General features: G+C 39.1%; 1 protein-coding gene across 1 annotated transcript in view; it reads left to right on the forward strand.

Moving 5' to 3' along the window:
• PEPD (peptidase D) overlaps positions 1–18,379 on the forward strand; it is a 159,495-nt gene that overhangs the window by 19,075 nt on the left and 122,041 nt on the right. Inside the window, exons 2-3 of the mRNA XM_035891534.1 lie at positions 4,660–4,843; positions 6,122–6,249. Coding sequence (XP_035747427.1) covers positions 4,660–4,843; positions 6,122–6,249 — 312 coding nt within the window. The remainder of the gene's footprint in view (positions 1–4,659; positions 4,844–6,121; positions 6,250–18,379) is intronic.

Here is an 18,379-nt window from a genome sequence, read left to right on the forward strand (position 1 = left end):
CCTGTGAGGTGCCTTAGGGCTGGGGTATCACGCTTGAAGGTGGCTGTGGATTACTTAGCGCATGTCTCTCCCGCATTTTATAGCTAAATTCATCCATTTCTTCCAGTGCTTTAAGAATGGTATTAAAAATATATCAAAATGAGGAGGGAACTTTTCATAGTCGCCAAAAAGAGGTGGTGCTGGGACTTGGCTCCGAGTGTTTTGTCTTTGGGTGGAGGTTTTCCCTGTGAGGTCTTCTCCTGCCCCAGGTTTCCCTCAGCGCTGCCCGGGCATTCCCTGTGCAAGGATGCCGCTGCCCGGCCCTGCTGTTAGCAGGGTTGTGCTGGGGTGGGACTGCATGTTACTGACTTATTTGCAAGGAGCACTGAGTTGGCTGGCATGAAAACATCCAGTTTACACCTTAAATAGCAGTAGTTGCTTTTACTGTTTCCCTTGTATCGCCTTTTTGCTTGTGCTGCTGTTAGCGTAGGCCTCTTGCGCTTCACCTATTTGATGTGGAAATGGCATTAAAAATTGGCTAGACTTGAAGCTGATGTTGATGACTGTTGCTCAAAAAAACCAAATAAATAAGGCCCAGTCAACAAACAAAGGATAACTTACTGAAAAGTAGTTTTAGTGGTTTCTCATCTTCATTGAAATCTGGATCCTGTCTGTGTGACCCCAGTAGAACAGAAATGGCAGTTCGTGAATTTTCTTCTGAAAAAACAGAAGTACAAAAGGTTAACTGAAAAATGGTGGGAAGACCAGCAATAAAATAGGACTTTTGGTCGCCAGAGTGTTCTGGTGGCTGCATCAAAACGAATCTGAAATGTTAGATGGATCATACGGTAACAAAATGCAAGCACTCCAAAGATATAAAACTTCTGAAACAAGTGTTGAAAATCGACAGTTCCAGGCAAAAGAAAAATATCCTTTAAAGAAACAGATGCAGTTTAATGTTCCTAGCTACATTTAACTTCCAGTATAATAAAATAAAAGAGCTCTTGTGTGGGCTTGGGCCTAAGTGATCATAAAAATTGTGTGTGACAGCCAGCAGGGAAACTGTCAGCTACTATGGAAGGCCTTTGCCAGATTGAGCAATGGCTGGATTCTGGTACCAGGCTAGAGAAAATGAAGAAGCTGAGCTTCACTTGTCCTGTCCTCGCGTGTAGTCACGCCTGACACTGACTAATGCTTATTTGCAGAAGTTTGCATGGCTTCAAAGCAGCATGCACCACAAAGCAGCGCTTGCATTAAGTACGCTTTGTTATCAAATGTGTAACTCTACATGAGAGTTTTGAGTTGAGTTTGTGGCTGGAAATGCCAGAGTCCCTGCACTAACAACAGAAACAGACCTTGAAGGACCAGCTAATGTGTTGTACTAATTAAATTCTGGTATTTGTGTGTCTTGTGTGATATAAACTCAGTGATTAGAGATCACAGACCAGAATTGAAAGCTTGTAATTCCCTCTCTAGGAAGAACTTCATGGTAGTACTGTTTGGTGGCAAACAACAGAGTTTTACGCTGATGACGCTGTAATTGCAGATGTATTTGTAGGGTTGATACAGATGATACAGAGGCAGTTATATACATGTACCCACTCACAAGTGGCATAGTGATGACCTGCTATATTTGAAACTGAAAAAGCACTTAATAATAGTCATGGTGCAGCCAGTACTGCGTAGTCACAGCGGTTTGCAACAGTTGGGCTGGAAGGAGTATGGAAAAAAGACCAGGCCAGTCATAACCTACTTACCTGCCGTGTATTTCTTAGTAACAGAGTGATGGTTACATAGCAATACCTGTGTGTGAAGACTTTTCTTGTGATCTTGAGTACTGTGAGAGTTCTCTTCCCAAAGCCAGGTGTATAGCCATACTCTTTTTTTCATAAAACTTAAATTCCTCTGTCAGTGCTAGTCTCTGAAAAGAGCTCTCTGCAAAGCTGTGGAAAGCTTGCGCTGGGCTCATGCATGTGGAGTGACCAAACCTCTGCAGGAAAAGTGGCACCTGTGGGCATCATGCCATGTTGTTAGTCCATCCGTATCCAAGTGCTTGCAGGAGGGAAGAGAGAACAAAGGGTGTGGAGGAACCAAAATCTTAGTTGAGCCCTCTCTGAAACCTAGCTGCTTTTCTCTGCAGAATTTCAGTTGTGGAAGTAGGTCTGTTGCCTGGCAAGCTCGTACAGTCCAAGACATGAATTAACATACGAGTGCTCAGCACAGAACCAGAGGAACAGAGCAGTGTTTGCAGCAGCACAGCCCAGTGCACTCCTGTGTCCTGCAGCCCTTGCTGCGGGGTCCAGCATGCTCGGCCGCTGAGACCAAGGCCAAGCCTGTGAGAAAACTGTGCAAGTCTAAACCAACCTTACAGGGCCAAATTCTGCTGTTGATGAATATTGTGGCATCAAATTCAAGCAGGGAAAGTGAGATCTGTTATATGTAAGGAAGAGCACAGTTTTGCCATGGGCTTAGTTAAAATGCACAGAAGAACCATCATTTTGCACCAGAATACATTTCAGCTCGAGTGTTAAGATCCCAGTAAAAGACACTCTTAAAGTGGCTTAGTGAGACTACCAGGAGGAATTCCTGCCTGACATCATTATTTCTCCTTGAGTCTCATTTTGGTTGTCAAAGGTTTTAAGTGCAGTAAAAGCATTAATAGTAAACTTAATGGAGATGAAAATGTGCCTTTGTAGCAGCTTCCTCCAAGCTCCAGGGTGTAGTAATAGGCCTGGAGAAGGAGGGAGGTCAGAGTCCATATTCCACCCCCTCGCCTTTTTTTTTTTAAATCACAGCAAAAAAAAAAAAACTTGTGAAGAAGAGGGTAAAATTTAAAATTACAACGAAGGTGGCTTTTATTTTCCCCTTCCTTTGAAGCAAAACATAAGACAGGTTGTGCTACCACCTCTGCCTTTTTTTGGTTTTGTTTTTTTTATCAACAAAGATCTGAGAGCAACCTATGGCATCAGGGTATCTGATGATATTCTCTCTTCCGTCTTATACTTGCAATAAGGTGAGTGTATGATTACTGGACCCCTGCATGGAGTTATTCCAGGGGGTGATCTTGCTTGGATAACAGCGTTTTCAACCTTTCGTGCATTGCTGAGCCACAGTACGAACTTGCTTCATTCTTCCTACAGGCATGGGTACCCCAAAAAAAAAAGCTTATGCTGTGCTTCCGTGCTACGCTGATGTGGTACAACAGGTAGTCTGCACCCCTTGTAACGATCACCGTGTGCTGGCTTATCAGGTGTGGGGGGGAAGTAATAAAAATAAACACATTTGGGTTTTGTGCACCATCAGCTGAACTCCTAGGCACATAGTTTGAAAATTGGATTAGCAAGAGCAATCTTTCACCTTCTAAAATTACTTATACTGGTATATCAAGTAGTTATAAACAAGTGAAATATAATATTTTATTAGCTCTTTTATGCTGTGTCTGCAGTAAGAAATTACAGGGTTTACATTTCTGATGCTGATAAAGTCTTTCAGGAGGTTATTTTATGCAGCTATAAATCAAAGGTTACCTTTCAGATTGCCTATGAAAACTATATAATAATTAAGATGTGGTGCTCTGCTTCTCTAAGGTTAAGTCCCTTGGTGGTTAATTTCTTGTAATTTTAACGTAGTAAGAATTTAACTGCACCTTTCTGTCATCTGCTGTAAGAAGCATGTCTGATAGAAAATGACCATCTAGCCAGTCAGTCTTCAGTAAGCTGAGAGTAGCTGAGGTGGAGGGACAAACTAGACTTAAATCATAGGATTTTTGTGATAAAACAGTATGCACCTGTAATACTGAAGCTCCAAAGCACAGCTTTGCTATATTAAACACACAAAAAAAGGGAATGCTTGTAGATTCTTCTCTCTTTATCTGGTTTTAAAAAAAAAATCCTACAAGCTTCTGTGCTTCTACTGGTAAAGCTCCCAAAAGTGCAGGTATGGGCCTATAACAAATGTGAACGAATCAGCAATATATTCTTGTGGTACTTTAAACACCTCAAATTACTTAATAACCAGTTTATTTTAAGAGAGTGTTCTCTACTTTTTAAGTTGTATTCTCCCTGTTGTGGCTTTGTTGAGTACAATCTTTCAGAAACTTTCTGGGCTGTTTCAGTACGTTTTGTGCTGCCTTAGGGGCAGGTGGCGATGTATAGCAGGAGGTCACTGGTACCCAGGACACGCTCCTGTGGCCACGTGTGGTGAGTTCAGTCACTTGCTGAAGCTGCTTGTATGCATGCAAGAATAAACATATGTACACAGAAAAGAAATTTGCAGATACTGTGTGAGTATGGGAAATGCTGTTGTCCCGCGTCTGCTATCTGTCATCTTTTCTCTCCAGTCCCTGTTTTAGCTACTGAACTTTTCCCAGAAGGACTTGCTGAAGTTTGCCAGACTTAGTGTAACCTTCTACTTCTGTTTGCAGTAACTCAGAACTCATTTTCTTCTCTGCTGTTTTGCCATCTTTTTCCTTTGGTACTCGTATGAGCAATGTTTGATCGTTGCTTGAGAGCAATGCTTGTACACAGCATCTCTTCCCTTGAGTGATTAGCATCTTGTTTGTAGAGTTGAACTAAACTTCCTTTTCTGTTCCAGACTGAAGTAACAAACACTGTGCATCTGAATGGTGCTAACCACTGTCTTTGTCTTCCATTAATCGTCAATTAAAAAAATCTTTTCCAGACCCTCCTTTTGGCTGGGGAATGAGACCTTGAAAGTGCCTGTAGCGCTCTTTGCCTTGAATAGAAGACGACTGTGTGATCGCCTGAGACAGAATAAGGATGTCCAGAAGAATTCAGTTGTTCTGCTGCAGGGTGGAGAAGAAACCCAGAGATACTGTACTGATACTGGTATCGTGTTTCGCCAGGTAAGAGCTGAATCAAAACTTCAAATCCAATTAAGAAACTCTCTTCGACTGCATGAATTTTTAAATGATTTTTAATCATTTTCCCTTTACCTCTCATGCGTGCATTGCTTTGCTTCACTTAAATAAATTGGCTTCTTTATAATGTTGCCTCTTCAGCTTCGAGTCTCTCTCTCTTTCAGTGCCTTAGTATGCGGGCTCATTGCCTGGCTTAAAGGGCCTAAACCTGGTCAACGCCCTACCGCCTATCAGTGTTTAATGTAATATTAAAGACAGCAGTGGAATATTTCTTAGTGTTTTCAGTCTTGTCTGTGACCCAAAAGATAACCTTCTTTCTGTAGTGAAACATGTTACAGTGGACCTAAACTGAAATAATTCATAGAAAAGCATATTTCAAGTTTTTATAGTGTGTTCCACAAAGCAGGATGTATCTTAGAATTTACAACATGTGTCTTCTCAAATGAGGTTTTTCCTTAAGTACCCATGTGTTCTTGTGTCACAAATAGGACTTAATAGCTTGTTAATATCATGCCAAACACATTCTTAGTCTTTGGGGAAGTTTGCGTAACAGAACTCTTAATTATGCATACCCTATACTTTGCATGGCTGCTACAGTACTTTGTTTTGTGAATTTAATTGAGCTGTTCTATGTTATGAAGAAACAAAATCAGTAAATTCTAATCTAAATAGTGCGTGTCTTAGTGTAGTTACTGGTCTGTTTTTAGAGGAGATGCACCCTTCAGGGTATCATAGCATATGTCTGTCCTTACAAAATTCGTCTCTGTATTGTTAGGTGTTTTGTTGTTCGCTTGCTTGTTCTTAAAATAACACTTGGCTAAAGGCTATTCCTAGTGCAGCTTCCTCTTCTCTGGGGGAGATGGGGTGTTCACTTCAGCACTTGCCCAATGAATCTGCACTCTGCTTTTGCCTTGTCTCATGTGAAGTGGTTGTTTCTTCCTGATACTACATTGCCTAATTCTAGATTGGAAGAATGTGTTTTATTGTGTGTTGTATGTTTACTGTGCTGAGCTGACCTGTTTATTTCTTGTGGTAGCTTATTAATCTCTGATCCTTTCCAGTTGCCAACAGAGGGATTTGTATTATTGTAACCTAAAACTAATCAATCTGAAAAGCTTTAGACCTAAACCACTTCCCCCCTCCAAAAGCAAGAGATCTCTCTTTCAGGAGCATGGAAGTAGAAATTAGTATGTACTGTAGTGTATTTTTACAGCTGGTGGAAGTGAGCATTTTCTTTTAAGAATATATTTTGTCTTAACCTAGGAATCTTACTTTCACTGGACTTTTGGAGTAACTGAAGCAGGCTGCTTTGGAGCAGTAGATGTTGATACTGGAAGATCCATACTTTTTGTTCCACAACTCCCTGAAAGCTATGCAGTTTGGATGGGAAAGTAAGACATACCTTTTAACTGTATTCCAATGTATCTGAGTACTTCGTATAACGTAACTGTCTGTAGAGCTGGAATGCTATCTCATTTTAATCAGATTCCACCAAATCATTTCATGTAAATTGTAGTGATATGTACACACAAAGATACAAAACATGATCAGTTGGTATTGATCATATGATATCAAATGATCCACCACCACTTGGTAGAGAATACATTTAGAATTGGAACCCGTGAATCTCATGGTATCCGTGAAAGGAAGCTGAACCATAAAGAAAAGTAGAAGTCTTGTGTTAAGACCGAACAAGCTAAATAGTAAAGCAGGCTTTTTCAAGTTGCTTTACCAGTTTGCAGCCGCCTTAGCTAATGAAGCTTTTTGAATGGCAGAAGGTAGTTTAGCCTCTTTGATACATTTTTTTCATATGAACTGACAGACTGGGAAATGTGATTTTAGTGCTATTCTGTGAGTATGCCATAAACCTCTCTCCACATTGGTAGTAAATATTGCTCAGTGCCATAGTAGTGGAGGAATTGATTTATTTATGTGTTCATTTCTTTTCTCAGTACTAATTGTATTTATACCCTCTAACAAACTGTAAATTTTTTTGTTGTCTACATTGTCTCAGAACATTAGATTACTTCGAATTTAATATTTTGAGCTCAGGTTGCTTTGCTTCTAATTGAAGCTATCACTTATCTCTTAATGCTAATTTTGGGAAAAGGAAAACAATCGCAACCAATCCCATATGCTGAACTGTGCCAGACCATATGGCAGGGCATGGCTGCTGTCTTCTCAGAGAGTTTATATGAATATCACTGTCTTAGACCTGCCTGGGAACTGAAATTGTTTGTGAAAGCACAAAAATGCGAATACTGCTGTCTGAAATATTTCAGCTGAGAGCTGCACCTGTCTGGGAGGGTAGATTCTGTTTAACCCCCACGTGTACTCTTTAAAGTCTGTTCCCTAGTGATGCTTGTTCCCATTTATAGACAAACCTTTTTCCTCCCCCTAAGTTCTCTTCTGCTAGTTCAAATCAGCTGTTTCATACCCATGTGGATTCTGCCTAATCTGAAAAGGCTTAAAAATATTATTGAAATTCCACTGTCTCATTTTGCACTTTCAAACAAAATATTGTGGTGTTTATAAATGGTGGCCTTTTTGATTTGTTTGTGTAGCGCTCGTTATTGTTTCATTTACAGAATTACAAGTCTGGCTAAAAGTGGTTTATTGTCATTGTGTCTTCTTGCAGAGTATAACAAATTGTCTTTATCACAGCATCCTTGTTTTCTAAATTCTCCTCCTTAGCCTTCCTGAATCCCTCTGTTTGAATCTTTGTTTTCTCTTCTGTCAGCCATGGTCATGTACTCTTTCTGCTTGTCAGAAGAAGGATGGATGAATAACTCATTTGTGAGTCAGTAGCAGTTCTGCTTCATAAATTGGTTGGCAGGGGGTACTGCACACATCTAGGGATTGTGCTCCTTCCCAGAAGACTCAGTTTTAAGTCAAAACTAGCATTGAAAGAAAACAAAATAAGTTTGCCTTCCATCCACTGCTGTTTATTTGCTGTAGTTTGCCTTGAAAGTGCTTGTTTCTGTGCATGTGGAAGGCATTATATACTCACTGAAGAAACGTTCATTTAACATCAATGAAGCACAAATCAATTCAATGCCTTGTATGATATTTGCGAGGTTGGTATTTTGCAGAGGTCTACAGCTGGTGTTCTAGTTCACAAGCACAGGGTGCAGTTGCTTTGCCTGGAGTTTTTATTGCTTTCTATTTAAGACAGATGCGGGAATCTGCTATGTGAGCTTAGGCAGAAATGCACAGATTTTCTTAATTTTAATGCAGAAGGCTCTTCTACTTCACTGCTACTGTATTACCAAATGTATTGTTTGATGTACTGTTGTGCTTTCACTTCTGAGGGACACATGTGAGTTGGTTTTGAAATGTAGCTTAGGTAATATGGCAGTCAGAAGGGTTAACCTTTTTGCCTTGAAGTAACGCAAAAGTGGGGCTTCTTGGCTTCTTTCAAATTGCGGTCTTAGTTTGGCCAAACCCAATGAAGTGTCTGAGAGCATTTGCTTGGAGATGAGCAGACTATTAGTTTACAAATAAGACCATGAACACTGTAATTATTTTAGTCTCACCAGCTGCACTTGTTGTTATGAACAGTTTTGCATGCTGAGGTGGTGCCTGGGGACTCTGCAGAACAGGTGAACGTGGAAATGATGAACGCACCACCCTGGGCTGTGGTCTGCCAAGGACCCAGTACTATGTAGTACTGGTGTTGAGGGTGACTACCACTTCTTTGGAAGTGTTACTCATCTTGTGGGACTTCTTGCTGAGTGTGTACGCTCTAAAGATCCGTAAACAGCAGTAAGGCTACCTTCCAGAAGTCCTTCAAGCCAAAATAACCTCTGCAGTTTTAAAAGGGAGGAGAGATTTCATTTAACTCGCAGACTATGGACAGTCTCCAAAAAATCCACAACCTTGCAGCATTGTTATGAGGGTAATCGTAGGACTGGTGGTCCTACTTTCATGTTGGGAAGAGACTGCAACAACAGTTGCTCTGTTTTTAAATTGTGAGTGCGGGCCTTTCTCCAAATGTTGGGCTAGCCCATTTCTTAGTTGTTGGCTGGGAAAATCTTTTCAACTAAGAGAACCGCTGTGCCTATTTCTTGATCTGTACCTCTGCCCCTCTGTTGTTTGTAAGGCAGAAACACAGACTCTCACAGGGTGGCTTAGTGGGTAGGCTTTTGCGCTCCTGAAGTATTTTTCTGTTCTTTGGAGGAAGAGTTTAAGAAATGAATCTGGTAGTATAAGATTGTAAAGGCTTCAGAAGCATAACTGTGTTGTAAATATCCCTCTTTCTTGGCGTGGTCTTACCTAGTCAAGTTTGTGGTGCAAAGTTGTTAGCCGTCGTTTCTATTCCTGGGAAGCATTAAGTTGGTATGACTGTATGTCTTGCACAGAGACTTCAGTTTCACTAATTAATGCTGCACCTGCCATTTACCTCCTTAATTATAAATGACAGAACTAGTCAGTGTGCTGATTAAAGATATTTTATAAAGTAAAACATGCTGTACAGCAGCTGCTTTATGTGGCGCAGATGCCAAAATAACTTAATTGCCTTGCCACGTAAAGAGTGTTTTTAATGGAAAACAAAAATATTTAACGCTTTCATGTTGTAACTTTAGAAATACATATTAAAGGGGACAGAGCAATATTTATGTGCAATTTCCTGTGTTTTCTTTGAAGCCCTGCTGGCTGATTGGTAAGTATAACAACATTAATCTAGTGTTACATCCACTGTAAGTAATATTTTTCCATGAATTTGATTGGAAGCTATCTGTATTTGCAAAGTTGAACCTTGCTGTGGCACTTTGGAGCTGTAATAAAGCACAATGAAGTGCTTTGCAAATGTTGATAATTTCTCAGTGACCTAATGAGGAAGCTTTTTAAACATTGTCATCATTTTTGAAGTCAGTTACAACCAAAATCAACCTTTGGTATTGGTGATTAAACTTGACTGACTTCAGCAAAGCTGAAAAGTTTTACTACCTTTAGAAAAATGTGCAGAAGTATGTGGTTTTTTTTTTTTTTTTAGTTTGTTTGCTTTTCCCCCCCCAAATGCTTTTGTAAAAAAAAGCTTTTCAGACTATTTAGGCTTTTGCCCTTTTCCCCCCCTATAGTCTGTGTGTGACCATGAAAATCAGAAGCTAAGAAATGGCTTTCTTGATCTCTTTTTCTTAATGGTGATTGGTGAATTTTTGTGGCATTTGTATTTTCAATACTTGCAAGTATTAAATTGTGTATAGCATGGTATGTTTATCTGACTATATCACGGTGGCTGAACCTGGTGCATTAATTAGCCCTAGGCTTCGCTACAAGAAGGCAAGGTCTGTAGTAAGCCCATTCTATGCAGGCTGAAATTAGAGACAACTCTTTGGAAAGGTAGTGGAGTGTATGTGGGTGCTGTAGCGAACAAACACTAAATCACCTTAATTGCTCTTCTTGATGCAGGTTTTGCAGGAATGAAGGACATTTTCTAGATGAGTTTCGTTGATGTGGTGCGTACAGGTTCTATTCTCCATAGCATGCTCTGCATCTATGTATTCAGACAGTATACTCTAGTTAAGGGTCGTTGGTTTTACCTTCTGAACTGATCTGCCATATCGTGCCCTGGTATTTTTTCTCTAAAATGAAGTATGTTTTGTGTTTTCTTTTCCATGTTTTATCAGTTTGAGCTCTTCTGGCCATTTGTCCCTTCCCTCTACCCACTGAATCTTTATTTTGCTGTTTAAAAAAAAAAATCAGTTTTTAGTCACTTTAGGTCATCTTATTACTGTTTTGAACCAACTGGCAATTGCAATTTATCTGCAAAGTTTGTTACCACCTGCAAATGCCATCTGTGGATCTCGTGAACATATTCAGTCCTGCTTCTGTTTCTGAATAACATCAGCACTAATTTCAGTCTTTGCAGTATGCCACTAATCAAGACTTGCAGTCCATTGCTGTTTATCACTTTAACTTCTGAGAACATCAGCCTAAATTGATACAGCGCTTTTAAGTATGGTGGTTGGAGGGTTTCCCAGCCCTTGAAAAGCTCATCTTTTTATGTATTTGTTTATTTTTATTTTCTGCTTTAGGCTTTCACTTTTTTATTATGACTAGTCATTGAGTTTCAGGTCACATCATAGTGTTCCTGTCTTAGCCAATTTGAGTTGATTTTGGAGAGTAACAGTCTTGAGAGAGATTTTTATCAAATATTTTACTATTATTCAGATAATACATCTGTTGCTTTACCCTTCATCCGATCCTTTCAAAACCGTACAATAAGGCTGGTTGCTTTTGATTGACGAGACTTACTTGTGCAATTCCCCATGCTGCTTATTTTCCATGATTCCAATTCTCTCCATAGTACGGTGGTTTTCATTTCTTGTCTCCCATTCATTTATTATGGTATTTCTCTGTGGATAAAAATTACTTTTACAGAATAATTAGTGTCTGGATTGCTCTTGCCACATTACTGATGATTCTTTCTTTCTAAACGGTGCTGCTCCTTGAATGCTCTGACTTCTGAAATGATCAGTTTAGTCATTGTCCCAGTGTCCTAATTGTCCATGAGCCTTGCTGGTCCAGGATGAATATGTATTGCTTCTATGTATTGCTTCTATGCTTTTACTTCAGTAAATTATTTTTATAAATATTTGCTTTCTAGCTGCTTAAGTTTCCTTGTATTTCTTGTTGAGAATGTTTTAAACAATAATAGTAACTTATATCAGTCCATTGTTTTGCAATCTCTACCAGCATACACCTTTAACTGGATGCATAAGTTGGCGATTTATTAAGTGTTAAAGTGCTTCTTCTTCCTCTCCTCTTTTTGATTCATGTTTATTGAGGAATAGAACCAGCACTAGGTAAATCTGATTGACAGTGCTGCACCAGAGTTTTTTAATATCCTGATGTGGCTTTAAACCACAGCATGAGAAAGTTAAGTTTTGCCTACACACATCTCATTCCTATGGTGCAACAGGGAATGTTGATAACCCCCACCAGGCGTTTCTTATTTTATACTTTATTTAATGCACTAGCAGGAGTATCGAGTTCAGTGATACAAACTCCTGATAACATTTTGAAATATCAGAGAATCCAAGTTTTCTTTTGATCAGGTGTGCCATGTGTTTTTCCTTCAAGGACTCGGCTGCTGCTGTGGGAAGGTAAGCTGCAGCAAAAGAAATGCCGGTGGGGATTTTCCAGCAGTGCTCCGACAAGGCTCTGCACCTCCATGCTGCCTTCTGCTGCGCCACTGCCCGTTTTGAGTGCAGAGCTCTCTGCTTCTTGTTGGCTTGGGTTTGAGAAGGCACTTCAATGAAAAAAACTCTCAAGTGAAATACCTTCAGTGGTGCCTCTATTCCAGCACTTCTAAAATTCCATGTTGTCAGGTCTCGATGTTAACTTCTTTAACTTCTTTAGATTTTTTTTTATTCCCTGTGACCTGTGCTGTGTCTGTCTGTATGCTCAGGAAGGACTCTCTGAAAGAGCGTTGTCTGTGTTGACAAACGTACACAGAAGAAAAAACAAACCCAACTGTTTTGATTAAGCAGGATAGGGGAAAGTATAATCAATATTGCTTCTTCAGTGCTAAATGTGAGTGAAAAGCAGACAGATTGTGTTTTACTTGCTGTGTACCTCTTTGCACTCAGAGTGCTTGGCCTTGACCCTGCTCCTGGGGGACACCAGTTACTTCTTTGTCTTACAGGGGCAACGTGGCGTAGTGGGTCGGGCACTGTTTGCATGGGTATGTTCTGCCTTTTCTCTGTGCCCAGTGAGTTGTTGTGGCAAGTTCCTTTAGTTTCTTTGTGAGTTAGTTTTCTTTACAAGTTATAAGATGGGAATACTGTTGTCCCCTTCTTAAAACTGTTCAGGTCATCTTAATGCTGCTGTAAACATCAGTACTGCTTCCTTTCATGCTATTACTGAATAATATGGGAGCTGCGGGACATGCTGCACACATTCCAGAGCTTATTATGGTGGTTTTATGTGTGGGACATAAAATATTGCTCGTTTTCCCCCAATACAGTAGTTTTTCCAAAAGTAAAAGCAGAACATCTGCCTCTGACAGATTCAGTATGTAACTTTCTCAGTTAAGAAGCATGAATTGAGACCAGTGTTTTGAGTGGAACACTGTGTAGTATATAGTGACCTAGAAATTACACTTACCTTCTTAACCACTGTAATTCCTTTTGTGCCTTTTTTTGGGAGGAGAGCTTTCTAATGAGTATTTGACAGCAGTGTTGTGCTACAAGAAATCTTTCAGGGATTTCACTGTATAAACATTTCCTTTGTTACAGTCTTTTCTGTACTAGTGTAGAGCCCTTCTCTCCAAGGAAGAATTTTATTTGCAGAAAGAAATAAACCAAAGATTACCATTTGCAAGTTTTCTGTGTTTTTGCCTTTTTGGGTAACTCTTGATAGTATCTCTTAAATGTCTAATCGAGAAACTGCCTCTTGAGGTAAAATTTATAGAAAACCTAAGGAACTTCCCAGCTTTTGGGAATGCCTGTGGTGGGAATAGCTGAGCAGGAGCAGTGAGACTGTATATTTGAAGTAGATGAAATAGGTAGTTCAGAGCTTGGCTTTTATTAGGAAGAACTGTGAGAGCCTCCTCAGTAGTTTATTACTGATTTTGAAAGTCCAAAGGTCTGTATGTTGCTTGTAGTTGCTCTGCTTCTCCATAATTTGTGTAGCACTGGGAAGTCCAGTGTCATATACCCAGCATCCAGTGTCCGGCATCATGCATGTGGACTCTACCGTTGCGTCCCTCTGCTAGACGTGGCTGCAGTTACAGCCCTGGTTACCTTTTCCAGTCAAATCAGTTTGAGTCTTCATCTTCAATTTATTTTAAATTCTGTGATTTTCTTAAAATCCATCTGTATCAAAAGGAGCAAAGAGCCTGAGTTTACGTGTATGCAGGTACTTCTGTCTTTCAAATGACAAAACAAAAATCTAGAGGAATGCGGAAAGGGAGTAACATTAAGGCAGTCAAAACATTGCTCGAGACTGCCTGTGATACCAGTGAGCCCATTAGCACTGTTTTGTTTACATCTAGCTGGATGCCTTTTAATCTTCTTGTTTGGGATAGTGACATTGCTTTTGGATATATAGGTGATTGCATTTTTTTGGACAAAGTCAGGAACTTCTGCTGCTACCTTCTAAAGCCTCCTGTGGTGTTCTTTCTAGTTGTTCTTGATACCCTCTTGTTTGGTTAATGCTTTGCTATCTATTATTAACTTGATATTGTAATGATGCAGGTGTTTATCGGTGCATCTCTGACAGTGGTAAAACACTGCTTTTGTATCCCTTTCCCTCCTCCAGCTCTACATGCTTTGCTGATGTATTTCTATTCATCTGGTTTAATTTTTGCCACGGTTGTTGTTCTTTGTATGCAGTCTCACTGAACCTTTTACTCTGCTTTAAGCTTATTCTAGCAAGGCCTGAGAAATGAGTTTTTGACTGTGTGGAACTTCAATTGCTGAAGACTACGCTTGTCCAATTTACTCCTTGTGCACGTGTTTCCTCTCATGTAAGTGAGGAAAAATGCGATGTAACTCATGCAATGACTTCCTGGCAGTAAATGTGTGTGTGCCACAGTGCCACGTACAGGCACTATGTGTAGGCTAATGCAGGCATTTACTTTGCTTAGATGAGACTATTTGCTCGAGACAAAGTGAATTTGCCATAAAGTGGTGGTTTATATCTGTTATTCTGAATGAACGTTAGGGTGGACTGGAGGAAGCAATACTGTTGTATCCCTGTAAAGCAGAAAGCTTTGCTGTGAAGATTGCTAGTTTTAGCTTTTCTGTCTCACTGCATCAAGAATCTTCCTCTTCTGATTTCGTGGTATGAGCTTGGACAGTTTTTCATGCATTTTAGGCAATAATACTAGTAGGACCTATTAAGAGAGCACTGTACCCTGAACATTATTGTGTAGAAACCCTTTTGCTTTAAACTTTGTCATGAATAGTGTCTTTGATATTTGCCTATTCTGTTATTGTTCCAACTATATTAATGCTTACTTTTAATTACTGCTTGTAAGAACATCACTTTCTGGTAACTGCCAGGAGCTGTGGATCTCAAAGACAGTAAGTGTAGTGGACTTGTGGATCTGTATTTTAGTTACAGCAGACAGTCTTTAGTATGGCATGTCTTGCCATTTGTCTTGACGTCTTTGTGTCAGTACTTGCTGCCTTCCTCCTTGACATGCATGGTAAGGGATCCTCAAAATGGTTGTTGACTTTCATTTAGAGATTCCTACTGGTCCTTTTTAAAAATACATTAAATGAATGTACGATGTTTTCTTGCATAAAGCCAGATTCAGTGCTTAGAAATTGCAGGTGATTCTCATTTTTTGGCCCTAATATATGTTCATTGATAGCATCTGTGGTCAGACAGCCTGGAATAATGCTTTGCTGTCTGTGCTGTGTGGTATTAACTTAGAGTGTCCTTTTGCAGGAGCACGGTTACCTCACATTGGAGCTTATGTTAGGATACACCTATTGCTTTCTTAAATATGTAAGAGTATGGTAAGGCACCCTTCTTTCAGAATAGCTTCAAAACACAAACAAGGCCAGATGTGAAGACTCAAGGAATTCTGTAAAACCATTCAAATCTTAATATTAAAGGTTTGTTATAAATTGTGTAGGTGTAAAGCAACAGAAATGAAGAACTGTTTCTTGTAATGTGTAAGTGAACATAAAGCCTATAATACTTATTAGTATGCTGCTGGTTCTCATGTGTCTGTCTATTCTGACAAGTTGATCACAAGAAAATGTAGCTAACAGGGAGCTCTGAATGATCCCGGGTGATGACAGGACAAACTTAAAGCAAAGAATTAGTACAACAGAAAGAAAAAGCAAAACTGCCAGTTACAATGCAAACAGCTTCTGCTAGTAGATGGAAATGGTGCAACTGCCATTTCTGCGTTGTTAATAAGGTAAATGTTTAATAAAGTGTTTTAATTTTGTATTTGAGAGAAACAAAAAATACGTGAAGCATCTCAAATTGTTGGTGATGAACTAGTTTCTATTCCAACAGTAAATCTAGAGAAAGGTAAGTAGCTCCTAAAGGTCATGTTTTTATCCAAATACTTTTTAAAGAGCTGACCGAGGGTTTCTCCAGGCTGCTGTAAGAATTTGAGTAGGGAAGAGAGAGAGGATGCTGTTAGCAAATTCTACCAGCAGGACATATAACAATATTTGATATCTGAAAATCAAAGCATCTAGAAAACAAACGAAAAATGAAATACATGTGCTTATTCTGATCTCTCCTGGCTTTTATAATCTATGAATCACTTGCAGATATATTAGGAAATGTAAGGTACATAAAAGTAGTGCTGACATTAAGACAGCGCAATGGAGGGACGTTGTTATTCAGTGGACTTTTTCTTAGACTGAATGTCTTTTAGCGGACTGGTGCCGGGCTGGCTGATGCAGTGAACCGTGTGGCTCCTTGGTGTTAACAGGGTGCAGAAAGCTAAAGCTTGTTGATTAATCTGTGTTGTGGAGAGGAGGAATCCTATGCAACTTTTAGAGGAGACAATGCAGTCCACTTGTCACACTTCAGGAAGCTTGGGACCTCCTGCTGTTCACTTGTTCTGCTGAAGGTGCTCAGCTAATTTTTCAGGTGTATACATACATAACTATCTGACCGTATGTCTGTAATTATTTAGTAACAAAATGTAGAATATGTAGAAAATGTTTTTAAATTAGTCACCCATCTGGAATTTCTCAAGTTTTTGAAATGAACATACCATTAAGGGTATTTTTTTTCCAACAGGAATAGCTTTACATTCTAGGCTATGCAGTAAGATAAATTATCTTGAATTAGGAACACCAACTGTAATGCTGAAGAAAAGCTAAATTGGACTACTTCAGGAAAAGCTTCATTTTAGAGCTGATCCACTGTAAAAACTGAAAATCTGTCCTAGAAGCATTAAAAAATGCAAACACAAAGTGACCAGTAGAAAAAAGTTGTTATATATAATGAAGATTGTCTGAAAGAACATTTAGATGCAAATGAAAACATATACATACATGAATGTATATCAGCAATTAGGTTGCAAATATATCAGCAGTTGGCTTAGATACGTTTCTTTCAGGAATAGCTATCAGCTGTTATAAATTCTGTTCACAGTTTTTCTTTGGCATTTGTGATTTAGATCCATCTCATTTGTACCTCTCTTCTGAATGCAGTTCTGAAAACTAGAACACACTTTTATCGTGTTGGTATTACAAGGCTCTTGCTCCAGAGTCCTTTAGAATACAAAGAAATGTTGCTTAATGGAATTCTTATGGTAATGTCAAATTTGTACAAATCTCTTAAGATTTGCTGTTATGAATTGTTGTGCAATATAATGAACAACAGCTTTAAAATGGTTTTAGACAATGAGACCGAGTTTTTATTGGGTTTAAAGTGGAAACACAGCACGGTTAATAAAATATAGCAAAAAAATGGAGGTTTTAATTTTGTCCCACTATATAAAAGCTTCAAAATACATTTTTTGTTTGTGTATTTATAGATAGGCTGCCAGAGCTGTTCATCTTACTGATAGATAAATAGAGGAGGCAGTATTCCATTCCTGTCTGAAGGATTGCAATGAAGTGGAGCCGGTTATGATACTGTGGTCTGTCAAAGTTGGTGGCAGAATCTGCACTGATGTGATTAGGTTCTGATTTGGTGAAGCATCTTGTTTTTTAAACATGCTATCATGTACCACTCTGAATTTAGTTAAACCAAATGGAAAAGTTTAGAATAAACTTGGAAGTTTTCACTAAGATGATCGACTGACTGGGATTCCTGGTTACTAGTTCCTAATACTACACTCCCTTACTCTTTTGCTGGTGGTTTTTGTGTTTGATAGATGTATCAGAGAAATGAGGTATAACTAACATGGGGCATTACTTTTCTGTCTGACTTAATACTTCACACTGTATTTTTATAGTGAAAGTATTGCTCCTCCTCCTCCTCTTTTTTCTCCCATTGCTATCTCAGTAGAATTTTGTTTATAATAAAGTTGTAACTTGTGATTGAGAGGGGAATCTTCAATATTTGGTGCTTTAACTTCAGCTGTTAAAATGAGACAGTGCATCAGAATTCAAGTCTTCTCTTAAAAATGTAGCTTCACATTTTTAAGCCATCTTCAGCATTTCCCGGTTGCTATGAAAATCTTGAGAATAAGAAACCAAGTAGGTGAACTAGATTGGGTAGAAGAACATGGAAGAGGGAAGAGTTACATAGGAAACATCAGCAGGATGTTTCAGCAGAATAAACAGCTTTGATGTTTAAACCAAAAGAACTCCAGCTTTTTCACTGGACTGGAAATTGTGATGAGTTCTAAGTGGTGAAGTAGATACAGTCTCTCGTTTAAGGGATCCTTTGGTGACAAAAAATGAGGACTGTATTCTTGTAAATAAACAGAAGTGCTGGACTCTTACGTTTTCTTTCTAATGGCCATAAATTATGAGATGCCAGATTTTTGCCTAGCCACTTGGGCACACATACTTGGGCACAATGCATTTCCAGGAGTTTGGAGTTGCTTGTTTCCATTATAAGAAAAAGGAATCTAAAATT

Source organism: Egretta garzetta, unplaced genomic scaffold (genome assembly GCF_000687185.1).
Source record: "Egretta garzetta isolate BGI_Z169 unplaced genomic scaffold, ASM68718v1 scaffold23, whole genome shotgun sequence".
NCBI classification, from domain to species: domain Eukaryota; kingdom Metazoa; phylum Chordata; class Aves; order Pelecaniformes; family Ardeidae; genus Egretta; species Egretta garzetta.